Genomic DNA, 22,581 nt, shown 5'->3' with positions numbered 1-22,581 from the left:
TGGTGTCGTAAACCACCGCCTCTGTTCAAAGATGGTCGCTCACAGTGGACAAGAAGCCATCTATGTCCACTGTGAGCGACCATCTTTGAACAGAGATGAACCTCTCATCTCGGATGAGAGGTGAAACGTCTTCAAGTAACCTAAAGAAGTCCAGACGCTTTTCTTTGCAAGCTCCTTTGACTACGATGACCTGGATGACTGAGAACCTTCACAGACATAAATTAGGGTTAGTTAATCTTAAAAGAAAACAATACTTTCTGACTGATTCTGATAAAGTTCTGACTTTTTCCTGCTCCAGTACATCGATGACAACCTTCCTCCTGAGTCCCCTTATTTGTATGGCCTTCACCCCAATGCTGAGATTGGCTTCCTTACACAAACCTCAGAGACACTTTTCCGCACTATCCTGGAAATGCAGCCGAGGGACAGAGGAGTGGGTGAGGGAAGCGGGACGACGCGTGAAGAGAAGGTAAATGCTTAATTTGTTTTTTACAGTTTAGTAAGATAGGCAAAGTTTGCAAAGTACCTTGTATTTAAATGTAGTTATTAGTAATTAGGTTGCATTGGGAACCATAAGATAGTGCTCTGAAAATCCACTGTCAGCTTGACGCATCGCAGTCCTATTGAACCATCGGCAAATTAAGCTAATAAATAAAAGTCAAGGACTGTCACTAGTGAGCTCTAATTACAGCGTGTCTAAGAATCCATTTGTGTAGTACATAGATTGTATACAAAGATCGTCACCCATTGGTTTTAACTGGGCTGAACTGAAATCTTGAGAACCCCTCTACAGTTGATCCCATCTTTATCCAGCTGGAGCCAGAAATATAGAAAGCACTTTGGACCAGAGGTAGTGACACCGCAAACATCATTAGGGCTCTGTCAGGACGTAACTTTCTTTGAGGATCAATATCTATCAAATGATTAAAATTATTTTTTTAAAATGACCACTAGCATACAGATCATAAAGAGTGGATTTATCTAATAGTTACTGACCTCATGTCAGGATCCATCCATCCACTTATCCAATTCAGGGCCATGGGAGGGCTGGAACCTATCCCAGCTGCCATAGGGTAAGAGGCAGGGTGCACTCTTAACTGTCAAAGGGCTAACACAGAGGCACAGACAACCTTTCACACCTATGGTCCATTTAAAATCCCCAACAAACCCAAACTCACTAACAGTCTTTGGACTGTGGGAGGAAGCCAGAACACCTGGACAGAACCCACAGAGGCACGGGGAGAACATGCAAACTCCACACAGAAATGCCTCAGCATTCAAACCCAGGACCTTCTTGCTGTCAGGCAACAGTGTGAAGATGTCATAGGGTAAAAAAAATTTGGTGAGATGTTGTGTTTTGTCAGAACCGAGCGAAAAACAGCTCTGGTGCTGAAAAATGAAGCTAAACATAAAGTGACAAATTTCAGATACTTTAATGGTTACTTGAGTCTAAGGCTCCGAAAGTGAGTCAGTCCCAGAGTTTTACAACCTGGTGCAAAAAATCGGCTTTGATTGTATAGATAACATACAACCTAAACCTGTATCAACTGTATGGTGGTTTATTTGTGAGTTGTTGTTTTTTTTTTATTAATAACTCAACCATTTGGTATTGTTGTTAAAGGCTGTGTTGTGTTTGTATAGCATTATGGAAATTTTAGTGGATTTTCCTAACAAATAATATGCCTCGTGTCTTATACCGTCCTTAGATGTTTCTGCCCATGTGACCACTATTATATAATATAATATATGACATAATAAGAAATGGGGAAACCAGGTTTTCCACATGCAGAAACAATATTTCAGGAAATGTAGATATAAGTTTACGATATTTTATATTTATTGTATGTAAATAGAATGATCCCATTAATAAAAATATTAGTTCATTTTGAAAACATTTAAATGAAACCACCAAACAGGGGCCCTGAGGTCACCCACAGCATAAGCTCATCCCCTCACAGAAAAGGGGCTCCGCTGTTTATCATGTCTTGAGACTTGTCCAGATACTCTGAAAATCCAGAAATCTCATAGTAATGAAATATTATTTGCAGTAGCAGTAAGATTTTATTTCATTTGAACTATAGGAGCTGGCAACACCCAAGAAAAACCAGACCAATGTATTTGTTTTGAAAATGTAACATCCCGCCTCTACTTTCCCAAAGCTGATGTATCCTGATTCTTTGGCAACTGATAATCATATCTGATAAACTAACCAGCACCATTTTTCTTGCAGTGAGATATGAAATAGTTGCAAATTAATTTTGTGATGATTAACTAGTTGAATAATGGACTAAGAAATTGAGCTCTGATGGGGAAGTACTTTAGGCTGTATAAAATCTCTTTAATTGGCACACAAGGACTTGCAGAAAGATTTGATCTGATTTCAGCATGTTTTTTCCTACTTGCTGATTAATGCTCTGGCATTTTTAGGAGTTTCTTACTTATACTCATTGCTTAGTTTGACTTGCTTTAACTTCCTCCAAAGATTTTCTTTACTTTTGTCATTTCTCCTGATCTTCTGCCAAAAATTGATGTTCTTAGTCTGAACTGACAGATTCATTTTCACCTGGTATTACTTTTGATTTTAAAATTAGGAAACAGCCTGGATCTGTTCTGTGATGACCTTTGTGATCAGGGCAGGGAGGAAGGAATACACATATTCATTAACTCTAGTGACCTGTACTAGCAAGTTCAACATACCAAACATACCCAAGATATCCATTATTTTTCTTCAATTACATCATATTACACTGACATCAGGCTAAGCGGGCACAAGAAGATGGTGTTCAGCCGGATAGACCAACCACGAGTTTTCAAGTCTATCTGTGAGTACATTTACATGAAACGGGGGGTATTGTGGGTATTTGATCAATCAGAAAATGGGCAGGTGTGCTGGCAAGGGAGTGATGTAAGAAATAATGATAAAAACTATGCTGTGAAAAGATAAAGAAGTTACACACAAGCTGAAAGCAACTCAAACAGCAGAGTGTGACTGTGTGTAAGAGGAAAAGACTGTACAATATTTTAATATTGAAAGCTTTAAACGACAGAGTTAGCCCTCAAGTTTTGCTCAAATCCTGCTTCAAACTACAGGGCTCTGTTGTCTGTCAGAAAGTGTCCATACCATATAAACATCATATACATATATTCAGCTAAATATTAACAGATCCTCATGAGGTGAGGAGGATCGTTGGAGTGGTGGTGGATGAGCCCAAAACTACATGGGAGAAGCTTGTTAATGATCTGAGGGCACTTTGGAGCACAGTCACCAAGAACGCAACTGGTAACACACTATGGCTTAATGCAGCGATTCCCAACTCTTTGTAGTTTTGTGTCTTATTTTGAAAGAAATATTTACACGTTACCATAGCAACCAGAGAGCATTAAGGGGCAGAGAGGAGGATGTCACTCTCAATGTTGTTGGCGCATTTCAGGAGGACGGTGCTAATAAAGTTGCACAGTTACACAGTGAATTTGCGTTTATTATTATTATATTTACAAAATACCACAGTTTTTGTCTTGTCTTGTCTTGTCATTTCATTTTGTTGTGTTTATCTGTGACATTTTAAAGGCCAGTCCGTAAAAATATTGTCTGATATTAAACCAGTTGGTGGTGCAAAGAAGGTTGGGGACCGCTGCCTTAATGGATCGGGCAATGTACTGCAAAATCTTGGATGAGAACCTTCTTTGCTGAGCCAAAATACTGAATATGCCTTGTGCATGTGTAACCCATTTGTGTGTGTTATGCCTATTGATGTGTTGTGGTCTGGCGAATGAATAAGAGGCAGGAGACAGCACTGGATCTCTGGGCTCTTTACTGCAAATTGCTGTAACATCTGCAATCTCCCGCCATGCTGAAAGGAGCTGTGACTGGGGTACACATGCACGCACCTACGTCATCACGCAGCGCACAAGCACACAAACACACACGGGCTCGAAACACATAGACAGGAGATTAAATGAAGTATTTAATTTTAAAAAAGGGTGTTTTGGGGAAATTCAAAAGCATTTAACACATATCCTACACAGGATCTTCCAGGATGAAAATAACCCAAAACATATTGTTCAGGCAACAAAGACGTGACTGCAGAAAAAGCATATGAAGGTCAATGAGTGGCCTTAGCTGGTCTCCAGACCTCAGTTTCCAAGCAGCACCCAAGAAACCTAAATAATCTAGAGTTTCTGTAAAGAGTGGGCCAAAATACTTCATGAGATGTGTGCAAACCCAGTGAACAACTGCAGGAAACCTCTTGCCGCTGTGCTTGGCAACAATGTTTTCTCAATCAAGTACTAAGTTTTGTTTTGTTTGGAGATCAAATACAGATTTTTCTGTTTGTTGGCTGATTTTGTGTCTCGCCATTTGAAGTATGTTAAAAATTAGAAACTGTTCATTTCTTTGTAAGTGAGCAAATTTAGAAATTCAGCAGAGAATCAAAAACTGGTTTCCCCTTCCTGTGTGGTGCCTACGAAAATTATTTCATTTTAATATTCCATGTGTTTTGTGCCTGCACCATATCTCCAGTTTTATTATTTGACACACATTCTCCCTCAAAGACTGGCCTGACATATTTGGTACCATTACCATCTTCAGTAAAATGTGAATTAGGTTTAAGCAGTGTTTTTCTGCATAGTGAATATTTGTTATGACAACGCTACAAGCAGGTCAGTTATATTCATGGGTATATGGGAATGGTAGCATTTAAACTCAGATTTTGATTTTGATGTGATTTTCTGCCCTTGTGTACGATAGATATCCCAGGCAGATATATGAACCAGGGCCTTAGTAAGTCTCACACGAAATTCTAAGCGAGATCCTTAAAACTTAAATGTGTGATGACAACGGGTGACATTTTCTGTGGCTCCTGCATGGCCAATTGAAAATAAATTGTGACCAACTGTTTGGGGCTTTGAAAACACCTAGGGTGAGTTTTACAAGGATGGCATTTTGTGGTGCATTTTTTGGTTCAGTACTGCTGTGAAATAAAGTTTATATGACTGTAAATGGCCCGTAGCAATGGGCCAGACACCCCATATTCCCGCAACACCTCCCACAGGACACCCCGAGGGACACGGTCGAATGCCTTCTCCAAGTCCACAAAACACACGTAGACTGGTTGGGCAAACTCCCATGCACCCTCAAGTATCCTGGAGAGGATAAAGAGCTGGTCCAGTGTTCCGCGACCAGGACGAAAACCGCATTGTTCCTCCTGTATCCGAGGTTCGACTAACGGACGAACTCTCCTTTCCAGCACCCTGGCATAGACTTTCCCAGGGAGGCTGAGGAGTGTGATCCCCCTGTAGTTGGAACACACCCTCCGGTCCCCTTTCTTAAAGATGGGGACCACCACCCCGGTCTGCCAGTCCACAGGTACTGCCCCTGATCTCCACGCAACATTGCAGAGGCGTGTGAACCAGGACAGCCCTACAACGTCCAGAGCCTTCAGGAACTCGGGGCGGACCTCATCAACACCAGGGGCTCTGCCACCAAGGAGTTGTTTAACTGCCTCAGTGACCTCGCCCCCGGAAATTGGCGGGTCATTCCCCTCATCCCCAGACTCTGCTTCCTCCTCGGAAGACGTGTCAGTGGGATTAAGGAGGTCCTCGAAGTATTCCTTCCACCACCTGACAATTTTCTCAGTCGACGTCAGCAGCGCTCCGCCAGCACTATACACAGTGCAGGTAGAGCACCGCTTTCCCCTCCTGAGACGTCTGACGGTTTGCCAGAATCTCTTCGAGGCAGTCCGAAAGTCTTTTTCCATGGCCTCTCCGAACTCCTCCCACACCCGAGTTTTTGCTTCAGCCACTGCCCGAGCCGCATTCCGCTTGGCCTGTCGATACCTGTCGGCTGCCTCCGGAGTCCCACAGGCTAACCAAGCCCGATAGGACTCCTTCTTCAGCCTGGTGGCTCCCTTCACCTCTGGTGTCCACCATTTGGTTCGGGGATTACCACCACGGCAGGCACCCACCACCTTGCGGCCGCAGCTCAATGCAGCAGCTTCGGCAATGGAGACGCTGAACATGGTCCATTCGGACTCAATGTCCCCAGTCTCCCTCGGAATGCTGTTGAAGCTCTGCCGGAGGTGTGCGTTGAAGATCTCGCGGACTGGGGCCTCTGCTAGACGTTCCCAGCACACCCACACTACGCGTTTAGGTGCACCAGGTCTGTCCAGCGTCCTCCCCCACCACCTGATCCAACTCACCACCAGGTGGTGATCAGTTGACAGCTCAGCCCCTCTCTTTACCCGAGTGTCCAGAACATATGGTCGCAGGTCTGCTGATACGATTACAAAATCGATCATCGACCTACGGCCTAGAGCGTCCTGGTGCCACGTGCACTTATGGACACTCTTATGTTCGAACAGGGTGTTCGTTATGGCCAAACTGTGGTTAGCACAGAAGTCCAATAACAGAGCACCGCTCGGGTTCAGATCAGGGAGGCCGTTCCTCCCAATCACGCCCCTCCAGGTCTCGCTGTCGTTACCCACGTGAGCATTGAAGTCTCCCAGCAGGACAACAGAGTCTCCAGGTGGAGCACCCTCCAGCACCCCCCCCCCCCCCCCCCCCCCCCCCAGGGACTCTAAGAAGGCTGGGTACTCTGAACTGCCACTCGGCGCATAAGCGCAGATGACAGTCAGGACCCGTTCCCCGACCCTAAGGCGCAGGGAACAAACCCTCTCGTCCACCGGGAAAAACCCCAACGTACCGGCAGCAAGCCGAGGGGATATTAGGATACCCACCCCAGCCCGCCGCCTCTCACCAGGGGCAACTCCAGACTGAGACAGAGTCCAGCCCCTCTCCAGGAGACTGGTTCCAGAGCCCAAGCCATGTGTAGAGGTGAGCCCGACTATATCTAGCCGGTACCTCTCAACCTCACGCACTAACTCAGGCTCCTTCCCCACCAGAGAGGTGACATTCCATGTCCCTATTGCCAGTCTTGGCAGCCGGGGGTCAGTCCGCCAGGGCCTCCGCTCCTGGCCGCCACCCGGCACACAATGCACCCGACCCCTATGGCGCCTCCTGCGGGTGGTGGGCCTGCGGGAGGATGGGCCCATGTCTCCTCTTCGGGCTGTGCCCGGCCGGGCCCCATGGACTAAAGCCCGGCCACCAGACGCTCGCCCTCGGGCACCCTCCCCGGGCCTGGCTCCAGGGCGGGGCCCCGGTAACCCGGGTAAACTGTTCCCTCGGTGTCCTTTTCATAAGGGTCTTATGAATCGCTCTTTGTCTGGTCCCTCACCCAGGGCCAATTTGCCATGGGAGACCCTACCAGGGGGCAAAAGCCCCCAGACAACATAGCCCCTGGGATCCCTGGGACACACAAACCCCTCCACCACGATAAGGTAGCGATTCAAGGAGGGACACGCCTTTGGCTGGAAACTTCACCTTCGCACTTCGCTTCCTCCCCGAGACCTTCCACCCACATGCCCCTTTTTAATTTGTCATTTATTAAAATTATAAATATAGATTTTAACTCAAAAGTACAGTTTTTAAATTTAATCCTAACCCTTGTGCGTGTTTTTTATTTTGACAGCGAATGCGCACCTGTGGACCACTTATGTGCACCCCTGGTTATTTAGCTCATCATATCCAGCCACAGAAATTATTTTGTCCATGAAACCATAAAGCTGCACTTTCTTTTTGCCTTATAGTCTGATTTGTCATAACTTTTCCGTTTTGCGGTAAGCTTTTCTTTGGCTGTCACTTCTTCACCCTGACCTGTCTTATTTGGCTCAGCAGAACTAAAATATATATCCTGCTGCTTTTACACAGGCACTCACATAAGCTCAGCGATTCTCTGCGCGATCAACCACTCACATGTTTAAGCTTGCTGCGGGAGATTTCACTTGTCATGTTTGCATAGTAAGCTAACGATTGATAAGACGATGTCAGAGGAATTAGTGCACAAATTATCATCACTCACAGATCAGTGCTGTCGCTCTCTATACACAGTTCACGCGATTGCAAAGTGAAAGCAAAAAAACAAGCGCAAATTCAAACGCGATTTCAATATGTCACATATTGACAGTGGCTCACCGATGCCAATGACATAATTACCCAGCTACATTTCCGAAAGAATGCAAAAGCATTGACATATATTTTTCCTTCCTACAATAGCCGGACGGGCAGGGCAGAGATAGATTTTGGTAGCCCGACTGGAAAAATCGCTAGCCCCAGGACGTCGGGCTAGCGATTTTGCGAGCCCTGTATCTGATTGAGGAATCATGCATCTTTGGAAAAGAGAGTTTATTACAGAGAAATGGCTCTTTCCAAAATAAAAGCTATACTATACGCTTCTTCTGGGCTATATTCTCAGCAGCATATTAAACATATCAGGTCCCCATAAGGAGAATCATGTGCTAACGGCTGTCTAAATGACTCGGGTAAAGTTTGTAGCATGCATGCTTGTTGTTTTTGTCTTTGCACTAGGATGATGTCGGCGTAAATGTGCAGTCATATTCGTTATGTTCCCACTAGTGCTTTCAGGTTAACCTCGTTAAAATGACCTTAACGCCACAACACGGCAAATCTCCGTTAACACGTTAACGAGCTAACTGCGCTAACACACTAGCTCCCACCCATGTAATGACCAAAGTTGTTGCAACTGTGTGCAATGAACTTGTGATTTTGTTGCCTTTGATATGGTTGCTTTGAAGACGGGGGACAGATCCTTGACCACTCAGTCAGCTGCTATCTTCAAAGTGATTTTGGTGACTCACAACAGCAATTAAATGACAGTAAAACAGAATCAGTCTCATTAGATGTTATCTGTTTATGATAACACAGCAGTTACTGTAATAAATAGGCAAAAAGTACAAATCCAGCTACTGCAAATGTGTTGCTTTTTACATACACGGAAATTCACATTAAAAAGGAATTCACATTAACTGCTTACATTTAGAATCCCAGAAGATTAGAATCAGAAATTCATTCACAGATAGTGACATAGTTGGTGCTTAAAAATCGCATTCCAACTTTTATATAGGAATATAATGAGAAGACGAGTTGGCAACCGGCTTACTCAAGTCCCCTACTGCAAAAAGGCATGTCACAGACAGGTTCAGCTCATCGGTTCAGACTGACTTAATTGCGAAGTTTTGGAAAATAAATGCCAATTATTTGTTGACCTTGACTAATCTGTCTAAGAATGATTACAGTTAGTCCAAGATGGACTATTTGAAGATTGTTTAAAGATAACTTAGAAGTGACTACCCCAAGGTTAAGCATGAAAAGGCCTTAGTTGGTTGACTCAACTACTTGTGGTCAGATGTACAATGCAAAAAGTTCAATTTATTAATCTGATATGCATAAATCTTTCCTATTCACAAAGAGACTCTCATCCTATTTTTGCTCTAATATGACTGAGAAAAGTAAAAGCTTAAATTAATTGCTTTAAATAAAAGTGCCCTGTAAAGTACGTGGTTATGGAAGCTATTTATAAACTAAACTATAGCTAAATAAGCCACACAGCCCAGAGAGTGGTCAGCAACCATCTGACAACCATGGATTGCAAAGGAAAAACAGGTATTCCCCAACCAAACAATTGACTGCTGGCCGTTGTTGTGAAATTGATCAATAAAGCCCCATTCACATGTGTATTGTCCATTATTCAGTCGAGTAAACTGTGTGTTGACAATGTTAAAAATGGGAGTAGTTAATGACATTGGACAGAAAGACAAAACTGGAAAGTTCATCACAGTAACTGTGAACAGATTATGAACAAGCTCCTCCTGTGTAGTTTTGGGCTCATCCACATTCCAGCTCCCGATCAAGGATGATTAATGGACAGTCTACAGGTCTACAGTCTTGTCCCTGACATCTTTAGACAGCTCTTTGGTCCATGTTGGTGGAGGAATTGGAGTGCTTTTTACTCATAATGGGTTGAGATCAGATGTATCTATAATTGACTGATTAATTGACTGTAATCTGCGTGTCACATGGGAACACAGTCAGTCATCTGTGGGAGTCAGAATTCTGGTTGGGTAAGACTTTCATGTAATGTGTTTTTCTGGATTTTTGTTGATATCCTGTCTCTCTCCTTTAAAGTAAAACTATGGTAAAAATTAGAGACTGTTCTTTTCTTTGTAAGTGAGCAAATCTATGAATTCTGCAGGGGATCAAATAATTATTTCCACCACTTTATGATTACAATTTGATAATTGCAACAACCCCTTTCTAACAGAAAACATTAATTTGATTTCACCGCTGACCATTAGGGAAGTTTGCTCAGCATGTTTCATTCATGTTTAATTCATATGCGCATGCTTTTAACTGGGATTGATTTACTTATGTTTGCTCTCATCTGTATTTTTAAGTCGATGATTAGTTGACCTTAAAATGTCTAAAAACATATATGTAAGGTTGATTTGTGACTTTACATTTGCCGTGTGTGTGTGTTTCCGTGTTTCCATTGGTCATTTAATATATTATGATTTGGAATCTTTCTGGCTTACTGAAGAGGCCCACTTTGTATTCTGGGTGTTCAGTAGCTGCCAAAGTCAAGTCAGATATTCAGAATCATCAGGAATAAAAAATCCATAGATACGATGACCTGATATCCTTAGTTTGGTACCTAATCCTTTGATTGATCTCTCTTGCTGGTTGTCTTGGGAAAGTTTGGACACAGACATTAGCTTTCACCCCTTGTCCACAAAAATACGATGTGAGCATTGATTTTCTGAAGGAATAATACTGTTATTGAAAACAAAAAGCTGGTGTTGCAAAAATGTGTCTTCATGAATATTTATGGAACAATTTCAAACAGTTTCTCAGACTGTCAGCATTGACAGGACTGAGTTTATGTGACTCAGATGAACCCATCTCTTTCAGATGTTTGCTTAGGATAGTATTGTCTTACCATTGGTGTTTCTTGTCCTACTTAGCTTTAATATTGACAAGCATAATGGGCTACTTTACTGGGAAACACTCCTCTCACTTTTTTCTACATTCCTATCCATGTTATCAGGTGCATGCAGTGCTGGAAGAGATACTGGAGAAACTCCCAGAGGAGTTCAACATGGCTGAGCTTCTAGGGAAAGCAGAGGAGAGGACTCCCTATCAGGTCGTGGCGCTGCAGGAGTGTGAGCGTATGAACATTCTCACCCAGGAGATCAGATGCTCTCTTCACGAGCTAAGCCTTGGACTTAAGGTGAGTAGTGGCTTTGAAGTGTTAATGGGAGGCTATGCACTGTTATGAGACTGGAGATGGAAGTGTTTTGCCTTGCAAAAACATTTACATTGTACATGTCCTGTGGACAAAGCCTGAGTTTTATTATGATACAGTATTCAGTAGCTACCAAGTCAAATAAGATCCATCCATTGATTCCTCCACTCATCCATCTTCTTTCACCTATCCTGTGCTGGGTCACATGAGCAACCTAAGCAAGGAAGCCCAGAAGTCCCTCACTGAGGTGTTCCCAGGCCAGCAGAGAGACCTATTTGACATGGGTCTACTCCTGGGCCTCCTGCTGGTAGGAGATAGCAACTGGTCACACTATTTCAGTCACTACCCAAAGCCCATATCCATACGTGAGGATAGGGACGTTGATCGACCAGTCTAGTCTAAGGTTCTAGTTCTCATTCCCACTGCTTCAGACTTGCAAACCACTCCAGTGCAAGCTGGAGGCCACTACCTGATGTTCATCCTAATAGAGATATCTCCAAATGGAGCAACCTTTGAACGACAGTCAGGACCAATTTTCCAAGCCGAAGGTGCGGGGAAGCAACCGTCTTTTCCTGTAATAAAAACTCCAATGGTGATACGTAGGATATCCAGGCCTCCCCACCTCCTTCCACCAAAGGCAACTCCAGAATGGAAAAGAGTCCATCCCTTCTCCAAGAGACTGGTTCCAGAGCTCAAACCAACTCAAATGCATTGAATTTAGCCGTTTAAATTTATATAACACAAATGACACAGCAAGTGGAAGCCAGAACGACAAGTCTGGGGGGGAGAGATCATCACCCCCACCCGAGATTGGATACCAAGCCCCAAATGCAATGGAAGAAGGATTGTTGAGTGCAAGAGGAACTGACCTAAAAGACAGGATCATAGCGAAGCTTGAAACCTGGACCTTCTGTAGCCGGTTACCAAGATTACAAGTTCCCTCTGAAGGCCTACTGTCGATCAGAATCAGAATACTTTAATAATACCTAAGTAAATTATGTAATTATGTGAATGCAGTACTACAGACAATACCTACTGCAACCATTACCAAGACAAATCAGCTGATCTACACCACGGCTATAGTGATCAGTGAGATGTTTGGCTAGGAGTTGAGCGACCATAAGAAGTATAGAGAACATTCGAGATCTCTGTCCAGACGAGTGCAGTCCTAGGAACAGCCAAGATACTGCACAGGACCCTCAACGACTAAAAACCTGCAACGCAAAACAGTGAACTGTGACTTGAATCCCCACCATAAAAAGCTTCAGTTATTCTCAACACCTATGATTCACTTTACATAGGCTTCTCTACTGTTGACATCAACAGACTGCTTAGTTAGTATTCCTGCACAACTAAATCTTTTCCTTTGTTGTTTGTCAGAAGCACGGTTGTAAGAGTGACTCAGAGATCTGGCTTACAGAGTAGCAGAAAGGAATGAGATGTCGGCATTCTCTGTGTCAAGCCTGACTGAGTCATGTGTTAACAACAAATGAAAAGAGAAAGAAAGGGGGAAAAATATGTCAATGCATTTGTCAGGAGTTATGAGGCTTCGATCTCCCCGCCCTACAAGCCCCAATAAATCGGCTCAGTGATTTAAAAGCCATGTACACTGTTGTACCAGCAAATGGAATCATATGTTGCCTCTATAGTTCAATAAATAGGAACTATCAGAATGTTATCCTGGTTGAGGTGTTGGAGCTTCATAGTGCTATGAGGTTGAGTATGAAATGGCTGAACTGATGGATTATTTTGAGGAGTGGTTAATGATAAAGTCACTTATCTAGATAAACCCACAGAACCTTATCACCCTCATAAAGAATTCTTATGTCAGAAATGGGTATCTATACATCAGCGATACATCAGCTACACTATCAGCAGGTGAAGGACACTACTGTTTTCACTCGCATGCTGTCTCATTACTCATCAGTGCCATCTTCTCTTGGCTATCTTACAGCATGTTTCCTTATCTGGCATGGCTTGCTTATTCCCATGTTTACTGATTTCTAAAGGGCTTGTTACCATTCAACACCTTAAGTAGCTGGAAGGTCTCACCTCCAGTGTTTAGCTAGACAAGCAGGAACTTTTTTCCCTTCCTGTAAATAGCATTCAAAAACCAGCAAGAAGTTTTTTGCACAGACACAGCATTTGTCAGCACTGAGAGCACTCGCCCTAATTAAAATGGGTATTTCCAGATGATCAAGAAGAGCATGAAAGCCAAATTATACAACAGATTTTTCATATCCACAAGCAGCCTGTTCAATAAAGTACAGCAAACAATGGCAATAGAACTAATATTAGCATTTATGGTGACATCACCAGCCTAGCAAGCTCTGGTGATTATACTGCAACAAATCCGCACTATATCAACATAATGTTATCTGAAAGATTTTTTTTTCAAAAATGAAGTTAGAAATTGGATAAATTAGATTTATCTATTTTCTATGGCAAAGGGACAGAACTTGCCGATACCCGTGTAGATGTTGCAGTTTCGTGTTTCATGACCTGCCTATCAAACACTGGTCGGGTCACACCAGCAGTTCATATTGCAATATCTAACATTTTAATGGAATCCTCACATTCTAACAAGTAAATCCATACTTTTCTATTGCATCATATTCATGTTTGTTTTAAAGCAAAATGTCTTGAAATTACTGAACTTCAAAGGAATACCAAGGGAGTATCCAAAACAGAGGAAAATGTTGTAGCTTATGAACACAATCAAATGTTATTTTCCTTTTCTGTTGGCTTCCACACATATAAGTCTCAGAATTCTGCATGTGGGATAACCTATTGTTATTGTAATGCCGACATAGAAGTGTTCTTTAATTTATTATAGTGGTAGATTTATGAAGTCAGGCCTAGACCTCAGTTTGCACCCACTATGCAACAGCAAGTCGTTGGTCTTCCTTGGTCTCTTGTACTCTGGGGGTCTCTGGATGTCTGGAGCCTGGATCTCCTCCATACCTGCTTCATGCCCTGGAGGACGGGGCTGTGGCTCCCCACACCCTCTAGCAGATCATTACATGAAGGAACCTTTTGAATACAAGCGCGCTCATGCTCACAGGTGTACACACGGGTGCTCACAGACACAAATTACACCTTACCTTCCTACCTCAAAGCACACTGTGAGCTGTTGATCTTATGTGCTGCACAATAATATTCAATATTTAGTATTTACTTTTATATTCACACAGGTTATCGTGATGTTGTTGTTTATTATATTGCTCTTTTTTTTGCTTGTTTTCTCTTTTTTCTTTCTCAACCGGTGATCCAGGTGATGATTATGTATTTTTTGTCTGTTTGTTTTGTTTGTTTTTGTTTTGTGCCCTTTATCACCGTTCCTCTTCCCCGCTGTTTTTGTTTCCCTACCTCTCTTTCTTTCTCCCTTTTCTTTCCCCCAGTCATGTCTGTCCCATGTGTAGCAAGTGAAAATAAAATAAAATAAACAATAAAAACAAAGGTCAATCAAATGAACCAATACGGCAAGGCCGGGATGGTCCATTTGGTAAAGTAAATCCGTTGGGCATCTTTCTTGGCCTTTAGACAATAATTCTGATGGCAAAAGAACCAAACGTGACAGGTGGGGAAGAAAAAAAGGCACAACTTCGCATCACACTTTCTTAATTTTCACTATGGCTGAGTGGTTAGTTAGCATACTCTGTGTTAGCTAGCAAGTGTTTGCAGGCAAGGCAGCATCTTCCACACAATCTACAGGCAACCACAGCAGTCTCCTACCTACCAAAGCAATCACAGGAAGGTTTTTCGTATACCACTGTCTTTGAGGCCAACCTCACCCAGCAACAGCCTCTAGTAACCACACACCAGCTGGTCAGGAAATACACCACTGTCAACCATTCTCTAGGTCTGTGTGACAGAGGCCTTAGCTATCCAGCTATCTGCAGTCCTTTTTGTCTAGTAACACCACTTTGTACCTCTTTCCTGACTGTCCTCAGCCATGCACAACAGGAAGAAATAGTTTTGCTATGCTCATAGAAAGATATTTACTGAAAACGCTGCAGAATTAATAGGACAAACAGGATATAAAGAGTGGCTAGTGTAGGAGCCATAATTGAATGTATTGGATTTTGATGATCACTGGGTTTTTTATTTGTTTGGTTGTTATGGGAGTCACGTGGGTGCTAGCGGTGACATAAATGGGCGTTGTCAGTCTGTCATTCACTGGTTTTGATTTTGACAGAGAGGAGGGCTGGGTAGCCGTAGTTTTTGTTGACCGCTGCACGACATGTTCGCTTCGTTATATTAGAGCCTGTGATGTTGTAAGAGTTTGAATCAGGAGCCGATGATACTACTCTGTAAAAATCGCAAAGCACTTTAATTAAACGAGCAAACAATTCCATCTCTCGCATTATTGCGTAACTGACAGCGCGTCAGGCAAATAGGCAGGCTCCATCCCCGGCCTGTAGCGACTGTGGAAGTCGCTACAGCTAGTATTTCGTTTAGCCTTGTTCCTTCCCTCTCTGCTGGTGGTAAGGTGCAATCCAGAGGACACTGCCTAAAGCCCAAATCAAGCAGATTATCCAGCAGATCATCATGCAGGTTGTTTGTTGGAAGGTGTCAATGTTGTATCAGTGGGATTGTAGCTTAAAACACCAGGTGCTCTACTGTCAGTGTGTTGCAGAAATGAATGAAAGGAGAAATAAGAAACAAGAATTTTTTTTATTACTCCGTTAACGTGTAGCAGTATATATTTTTTTATCTCATCTGTTCTCTCTCCTTTAACCCTCGCTCATCAGGGAGAGCTGACCATGACCAGTGACATGGAAAACCTTCAGAATGCTATCTTCCTGGACATGGTGCCAGAGAGTTGGACCAAACGGGCATATCCCTCCATGTCTGGCCTGGCCCTGTGGTTCACTGACCTGCTGGCCAGGATCAGGGAGCTGGAAGCTTGGTCAGCTGATTTCAGCTTACCTTCTGCAGTGTGGCTGGCTGGCTTCTTTAACCCTCAGTCCTTTCTCACAGCCATCATGCAGGCTATGGCGAGAAGGTAGGGCTACTCAGCATTAAGATATAAGAAAATGATGGAAACCACATGGCTTGTTAACAGGAAATTTGTGGTTATGCGGCAGAAACGAGTGGCCCCTGGACAGTATGTGTCTGCAGTGTGATGTCACAAAGAAGAATCGCGAGGACTTCAGCTCTCCACCTCGTGAAGGGGCCTACATACACGGGTTGTACATGGAGGGTGCACGCTGGGACACACAGGTACATGAGTTTTTATTGATTTCCTTGTTTAGCTGAGTGCCGCAAAGTTGCTACAGAAAGTTGATACAACAAACACAACACGCTTTCACTTGCAAGCTCCTCAGACTATATATCTAAATGAGGTGAGCTGACCCTCACCTCATTTAAGCTCACAAAAAAAGCACCTTCACATTTCCTTAGTGGCTTCATTTTCTGCTTTGCAACCTGCTTGTGTTCAGCTGTTGGGGCATAGCACATTACTCAGCTTCCCAAAGCTCTTTCTATCTCTATACATTCAAGCTCTGCATATGTGCCCAGCTTTCAAGGTGCATCCCACTAGACTTCTTAATTAGGGAATGTGCAGAGTGTGCACTTGAGCACTGAGATCACCCTTTGGAGGAGTGGTTCCTTTTTTCTTCATTAAAGTTGGAGGCGCAGGCAAATAGACAGGCAGCCCTACAGGCTGGGTGGCTTCCACTCACACAACTCTTCTCCTCCTACCCATTCTCCTCTCAGCCCCAGGGCCAGTTCTGTGCCACTGGCAGGGAGTAGCAGAGTGTGAATAGGCGAGTATGCAGCGCTCCGTTTGGACAATGCTCTGTGCAGCCATTAAAGTCAAAGATTTATATTAAACCTAATCTATATTAATGAACCTTACATTTTATTCAGAGATGGTTCAGACATCATGTATTGCATGTGGAATCACAGAATATGCAGATATGTCCTTTGAAATGATTTGTGTTTGTGATGGACACTACTTATTGATGTCCTGCTTTGTGATGTACTTGATTCTTTCAATATGTTGTGTGAGCACACGATCAAAATGGATATTCGCTAGTGTAGTAAGAGTGTAGACACAGCATCATTAGGACAATTTATAATTGGGCGATCGTGGCTCAAGAGTTGGCAGGTCGTCTTGTAATTGGAAGGTTGCCGGTTCGAGCCCCGGCTCGGACAGTCTGGGTCGTTGTGTCCTTGGGCAAGACGCTTCACCCTTTGCCTACTGGTGGTGGTCAGAGGGCCCGGTGGCGCCAGTGTCTGGCAGCCTCGCCTCTGTCAGTGCGCCCCAGGGCAGCTGTGGCTACAATGTAGCTTGCCATCACCAGTGTGTGTGAATGTAGTGTAAAGTGCTTTGGGGTCCTCAGGGACTAAGTAAAGCGTTATACAAATACAGGCCATTTACCATTTTTACCATAATGACTTGCTCACTTTAGGATCCTCATCATTGTTATTTACCCGAAACAGATATAAGGTTATTGGTACTTAGCAACTCTTTAAAGTGTTGTAGGAATTGCAGATGCAGTCCGGGCTTTGTCCTCTTTGCTTTCCAAAGTCATCAGGATTTACATTCATTCCTGAAAGTCACTGTGCATGCATGGAGAAACTTCTGTTTGTCAGGAGCTAATTGTAGGAGGATTAATTAGCGAGACAGACCACTCTGTTTCCGACTGTTTAGAGAGTGTGTATACTAAGACAGGGTAGCTCGACTTCAGCTCAGACTCTCTTGACTTTCACCACTTTTCAAGGGTGCCACAAAACTGTGTTTAACAAACTCTAACTCTGCTTGTGCCATCCAAGATTAGTCAGACAGCTTCTTTTCTTTTCTTTTCTTTTCTTTTCTTTTCTTTTCTTTTCTTTTCTTTTCTTTTCTTTGGCACAAAATGATTATTAAATGGAGGCTCAATGGCAAGCACAGCATCTGAGCAAAGCTTCCTCAAACCTCAAACTAATTTATAACTTCAGTTCTGTGAAATGTTCCTGTCTGGGGTTGATTGGCTTGTCATTCCTCCTTCACACCCTCCCTCTCCTTCCCATCTCCCCGACTTTCCTTCTTTATTTCTTTTTCTTTCAGACTGGCTTGATTGTGGATGCCCGTCTCAAAGAGCTCACCCCAACCATGCCGGTCATGTTCATCAAGGCTATCCCAGTGGACAAATGGGACAACAGAAACCTCTACCAGTGCCCTGTTTATAAGACTCGTCAGAGGGGACCCACATACGTATGGACCTTTAACCTGAAGACCAAAGAAAACCCCTCCAAGTGGACCTTAGCTGGCGTGGCTCTTCTTCTACAGATCTAGAATGGTTTAAGATGAACGCGCTAATGATCCTGAAAGAGGGAATGGTTCAAATGTCAATGGACATATATGAGATGTGTTAGTATTTGGGAATAACAAATGAAAAGGTAGATTTATTGGTCAAAGCACTCAGGGAATTCTTGCTATAGCCTCTGTTGGTTTTACTCTAGATAGTTTCAGAAAGCTAAGTTAGACCGTTCTTACTTTTCCACCTACATATAAACATTTCAAAAGTTTTGCAAAAATAGAAACTGACTCAAAATTAAACACCTTACCCCGCCTAAATAACTCTAAGACCCAATGTTTTTAGCATTGCTTTAACAGGAACCCCATATTATAGCATTTGTTAAAGGTAACTTGGCGTCATTGATTGTGCCATTATTGTTATAGTGGGACTTGTGGCCACAGTGGTTGCTGTTCTGATTATGGGACACCCGTGATTATAGGACTTCATTTCCAATCTTGTGCTTCTGAGCATAGGACTCTTTGATGATAAGAACCACTCTGACACTTGTCCTGTGGGGAAAGTTTCTATAAGAAACCTTTGATCTAAGAAGAGATTTCTCATCTTTGAAGGCCTGTCTCTCAAGTAAGTGACACATGAAAAATGGCAACATGTAAAACCCACATTAGTGTATTTTGTAAATCAGTCACACTCTTACATTTTCTCCTGTCAGGCTGTTGAAGAGCTCCAAATCATTTTCTGAGACACTGAGCTTTATTTTATTTTTTTCTGTCATCATTTACGGCAACTATAATTCCGGACCTTCCCTATCAGGAGAGCGTCACATACATTTCACATAAATCATGAATTTATTACCTCTGTAACAGCAGAATTCATTTGAGCTTCTGTGGTAACTACAAACAGTCCATTTTCTTGACTCAGTCTGGTTCATTACATATTATTTAGCCCAGACAAACCAAGACTTGTTCCAAACTTAGCACATGAACATCTGCTTTGGAAGACCTGTACCCCTAAAGAAAATAGGATCACGTTCCATCTGACAAAAATGTGAAGAGTTGGTAAAGAGATATCAAAAAAGTCCCTTTTAAAGATCCCAACAACTTAAAAGGGTTGAGAAAGGTGAACCATCATCTTTTTTCAGTCTATTACAAAGAATTCAACCAATTTGACTAAAAGAATTCTAAGTGGCACATTGGCAGGAAAGTGGAAAAACTAAAACTAAGCTAAAATTTAGAGCAACTCAACTCCAAATTTACAAAGTTTCACTGAAACTAAACACACAAATGAAGCGTCCCATTATTTATTTGTAATTTGTTTTTAAAAACATTTGATTGACTTTATTTGGTTATACAAATCTCTGAACAGTCAAAACTTATTGTTCCCACATGTAAAGGAGGCACTTTAGTATGAGTAGTAAGCAATGTCCCCTCCAGTCGTTGGAGGTCGTGACTCAAAAAAAAGAACACATTACTGGTTACTGTAATGCAGTATGTTACTTAACTACCAGAGTAATGTGTTAAACTGCTTGTTACATTACTTTCTCGCAAGGCCATAAATGGACCTAAAACTCATTGTCACATAATTACCAGTTGACAGTATAAATCCATGCACCAACACATATCCCTGAACTCTAGTGTTTACGTGTGAACACAAAGCCCACAACAAAAAGCAAAGATTAAAACCAGCCCAAAGAGACCTCAAAGCACTCGCCACAGCAGCTCTGCTGTAGAAACATGAAGAAATGGAGGCTGCAGTGCTGCAAACACTCAAAGCAAGTCCTACTCACCCAATCACATAGACAGTGTACAGCACTTTTACATTTATACACACACATTCCAGTGCATGCACTGAGGGCAGTTATTTGCCCAAAGATATTTCAACAGAAACATGGAGAAGCCAGGGACTGATCCACCAGCCTTTCAATCTTTAGACTCCCCATGCTCACACATGCTCCACAGCTGTCTGAAGTGAAGGTGAAAAGGCTAAAAACTGCATTTTTTCCCACTTGAGGCTGGTTCCATACATTCCCATGTTAAAACGTCCAGTTTTACAGGGCTAAAATCATGCTTACAGTCCTGTACAATAGTGTCCTTGTCTAAGAACAGTTTTCCCCTGCATAACAACTATGCAGTGGGCACTTTTAAAATTAGGAGTATGCCTACATTTTTTTAACTGTTTTTCCGAGACAGTCACCACCAGGAAGTGGCAAAAACTTCCTGTTGGTGATTTTATATAGGACTATATAGAAGTGTCACAAAGAGCAATGTTGGATCTTTTGCATGATGTACCTTTAAATGTAACTTTGTGAAGCTTGAAGCGTTTTAATTACTGGTCATCTGTGTGTGGAGAAATTCTGCAAATATGTATCTGTGAGTCACTGTATGAGGAGGTGTTGTAAAAGATGTGGCTGGTTGGAAAATATCACAGAATAAATTTAACTATTGGGTGATTTAACACTTTCTTACTGAATTCACATCAGTAGAGCTACCTACACTATGCACACATAATCTCATAATCATATCTTAACTAACCACATACAAAATATATGTTTGAAATATATTTATATGTGTAAATATTTTATTCATTTGTACTTTCTTCCAGAAAAGTTGCAGAATAAAAATGCTTTATCTTGCCTCTCCAGATTGCACATGTGGTTTTATTTTCATATACTCCATGATATATCCCATTTGAGTGCCAATATGCAGTCATTTCGCCTATCTCATGTTTCCAGTTCCCCACTCCTGCCTCTTCTCTTCCAGCTCTTTAGACCTACTCTCTCCCCCTCTCCTCCTCCTCCTTCCTTCACCCCTTTCTTCCTCTCTCCTCCCCATTTGAGATAATAAAAAAAACATCTCCAAAGCAGAAAGTGCGCAATCTCCCAGATACACCCACGCACACACACACGCACTATGATATAACCCAACTTTAAAACTCTGTCTTCCTTTCTTTTTTCTTGTTCTGCTGCTGTCTAAGCCCAGGTTCCCCAGCGTCATCTTTATCTGGTTATTTGAGAGCCTTAACAATGCTCTGAGAGACAGAGGCACGAGGAGCACGTGAGGGGAAATAGGAAGAGAAAAGTAGCGATAGTAGCACATTGAGGAAATGCATCCAGTGATTACAAAGGACTTTGTAATTATTAAGCCTAACATTTGAACTTTGAAGAAGTTTTGTTCTCCTAAATGGTTAATGCTACATTAGATTTCCTCGATATTGTTTCACATATGTGTGCTTTTTCTTCGGTTTCTTTTCTTTCATTATCCCTCCTACATTCATTTTCAGGTTACCTTAAAAAAGTCAACCACTCCTCCACTGTTTTAGATGATAACAGGACAGTTTCCAAACTCACATTTATTACTACTACCTTAGTTGAAGGAAACAATATCCTTAATAAATTCCAATCTTGTTACAGACAAAACCACATCACTGAAACAGCTGTATTAAAAAATAAGTGCTGACATAAGATGAGCCTTCCTAGATTTATTGGCAGGCTACGCTTATCAACAGATTACAAAACTGGTGGGCATCATTGGTACTGCGCTCAAATGGTTTTCATCCAACAGTTCAGAATTCATATTAACCAATGTGTGTCCTCATCTGCAACCCTCATATGTGGAGTTCTCATGGCACAGGTCTTGGACCAATTGTGTTTTGATTTTTAATATATATATATTACCTCTGGGTAATCTAATTAATAGTTTTAATCTCCTGTCACTGGTATGCAGATGATACACGGCTGTACTTTTCTGTTAAGCCAAAAACCCTCAACAGCCTCTCTAAAATTACTAATTGGATGTATTCAAATGTCCTCCATCAACTGGCCCTGACTGACCTTCTCTGACAAAAGTACACACATTCTGTACTTAAGTGGAAGTATAGATATGTGTTAAAAAAAAATACTCTGGTAAAAGTTAGAGCGGATTGTAGGAAAAGCTGACTCAACTTCTTTATTCAAGTGAAAGTGAAAAAGAAGAGACTAAAATGCACTCAAAGTAAGAAATTTAAAAGTAGATCTTCGGTGGATATTTCTAGCAGCTATTTTTGTGCAAAGATGACTAAAAGCTGTGCAATATTAATGGAATAATAAGCAATACTGATAGATAGGATTACATTGGACATTATAATACATTTTTTTACATGATTTCCTCTGGGATTAGAGTATTCTAATTCTAATCCTACTGA

The 22,581-nt window shown here is 42.3% G+C and overlaps 1 protein-coding gene across 1 annotated transcript in view; it reads left to right on the top strand.

Moving 5' to 3' along the window:
- The window catches only part of dnah9 (dynein, axonemal, heavy chain 9), a 179,838-nt gene extending 158,809 nt beyond the window's left edge, over window positions 1-21,029 (top strand). Inside the window, exons 74-78 of the mRNA XM_085415652.1 lie at window positions 299-469; window positions 10,958-11,140; window positions 15,910-16,163; window positions 16,246-16,381; window positions 18,213-21,029. Of these exons, the coding sequence (XP_085271778.1) occupies window positions 299-469; window positions 10,958-11,140; window positions 15,910-16,163; window positions 16,246-16,381; window positions 18,213-18,440 (972 nt within the window). The 3' untranslated portion in view covers window positions 18,441-21,029. The remainder of the gene's footprint in view (window positions 1-298; window positions 470-10,957; window positions 11,141-15,909; window positions 16,164-16,245; window positions 16,382-18,212) is intronic.
- Window positions 21,030-22,581: the final 1,552 nt, after the last annotated feature.

This window comes from Rhamphochromis longiceps, linkage group LG8 (genome assembly GCF_057381845.1).
Source record: "Rhamphochromis longiceps isolate RC_006_pf linkage group LG8, R_longiceps_female_GT1.1, whole genome shotgun sequence".
Classification (NCBI taxonomy): domain Eukaryota; kingdom Metazoa; phylum Chordata; class Actinopteri; order Cichliformes; family Cichlidae; genus Rhamphochromis; species Rhamphochromis longiceps.
This window is presented reverse-complemented; position numbering and strand designations above follow the sequence as displayed.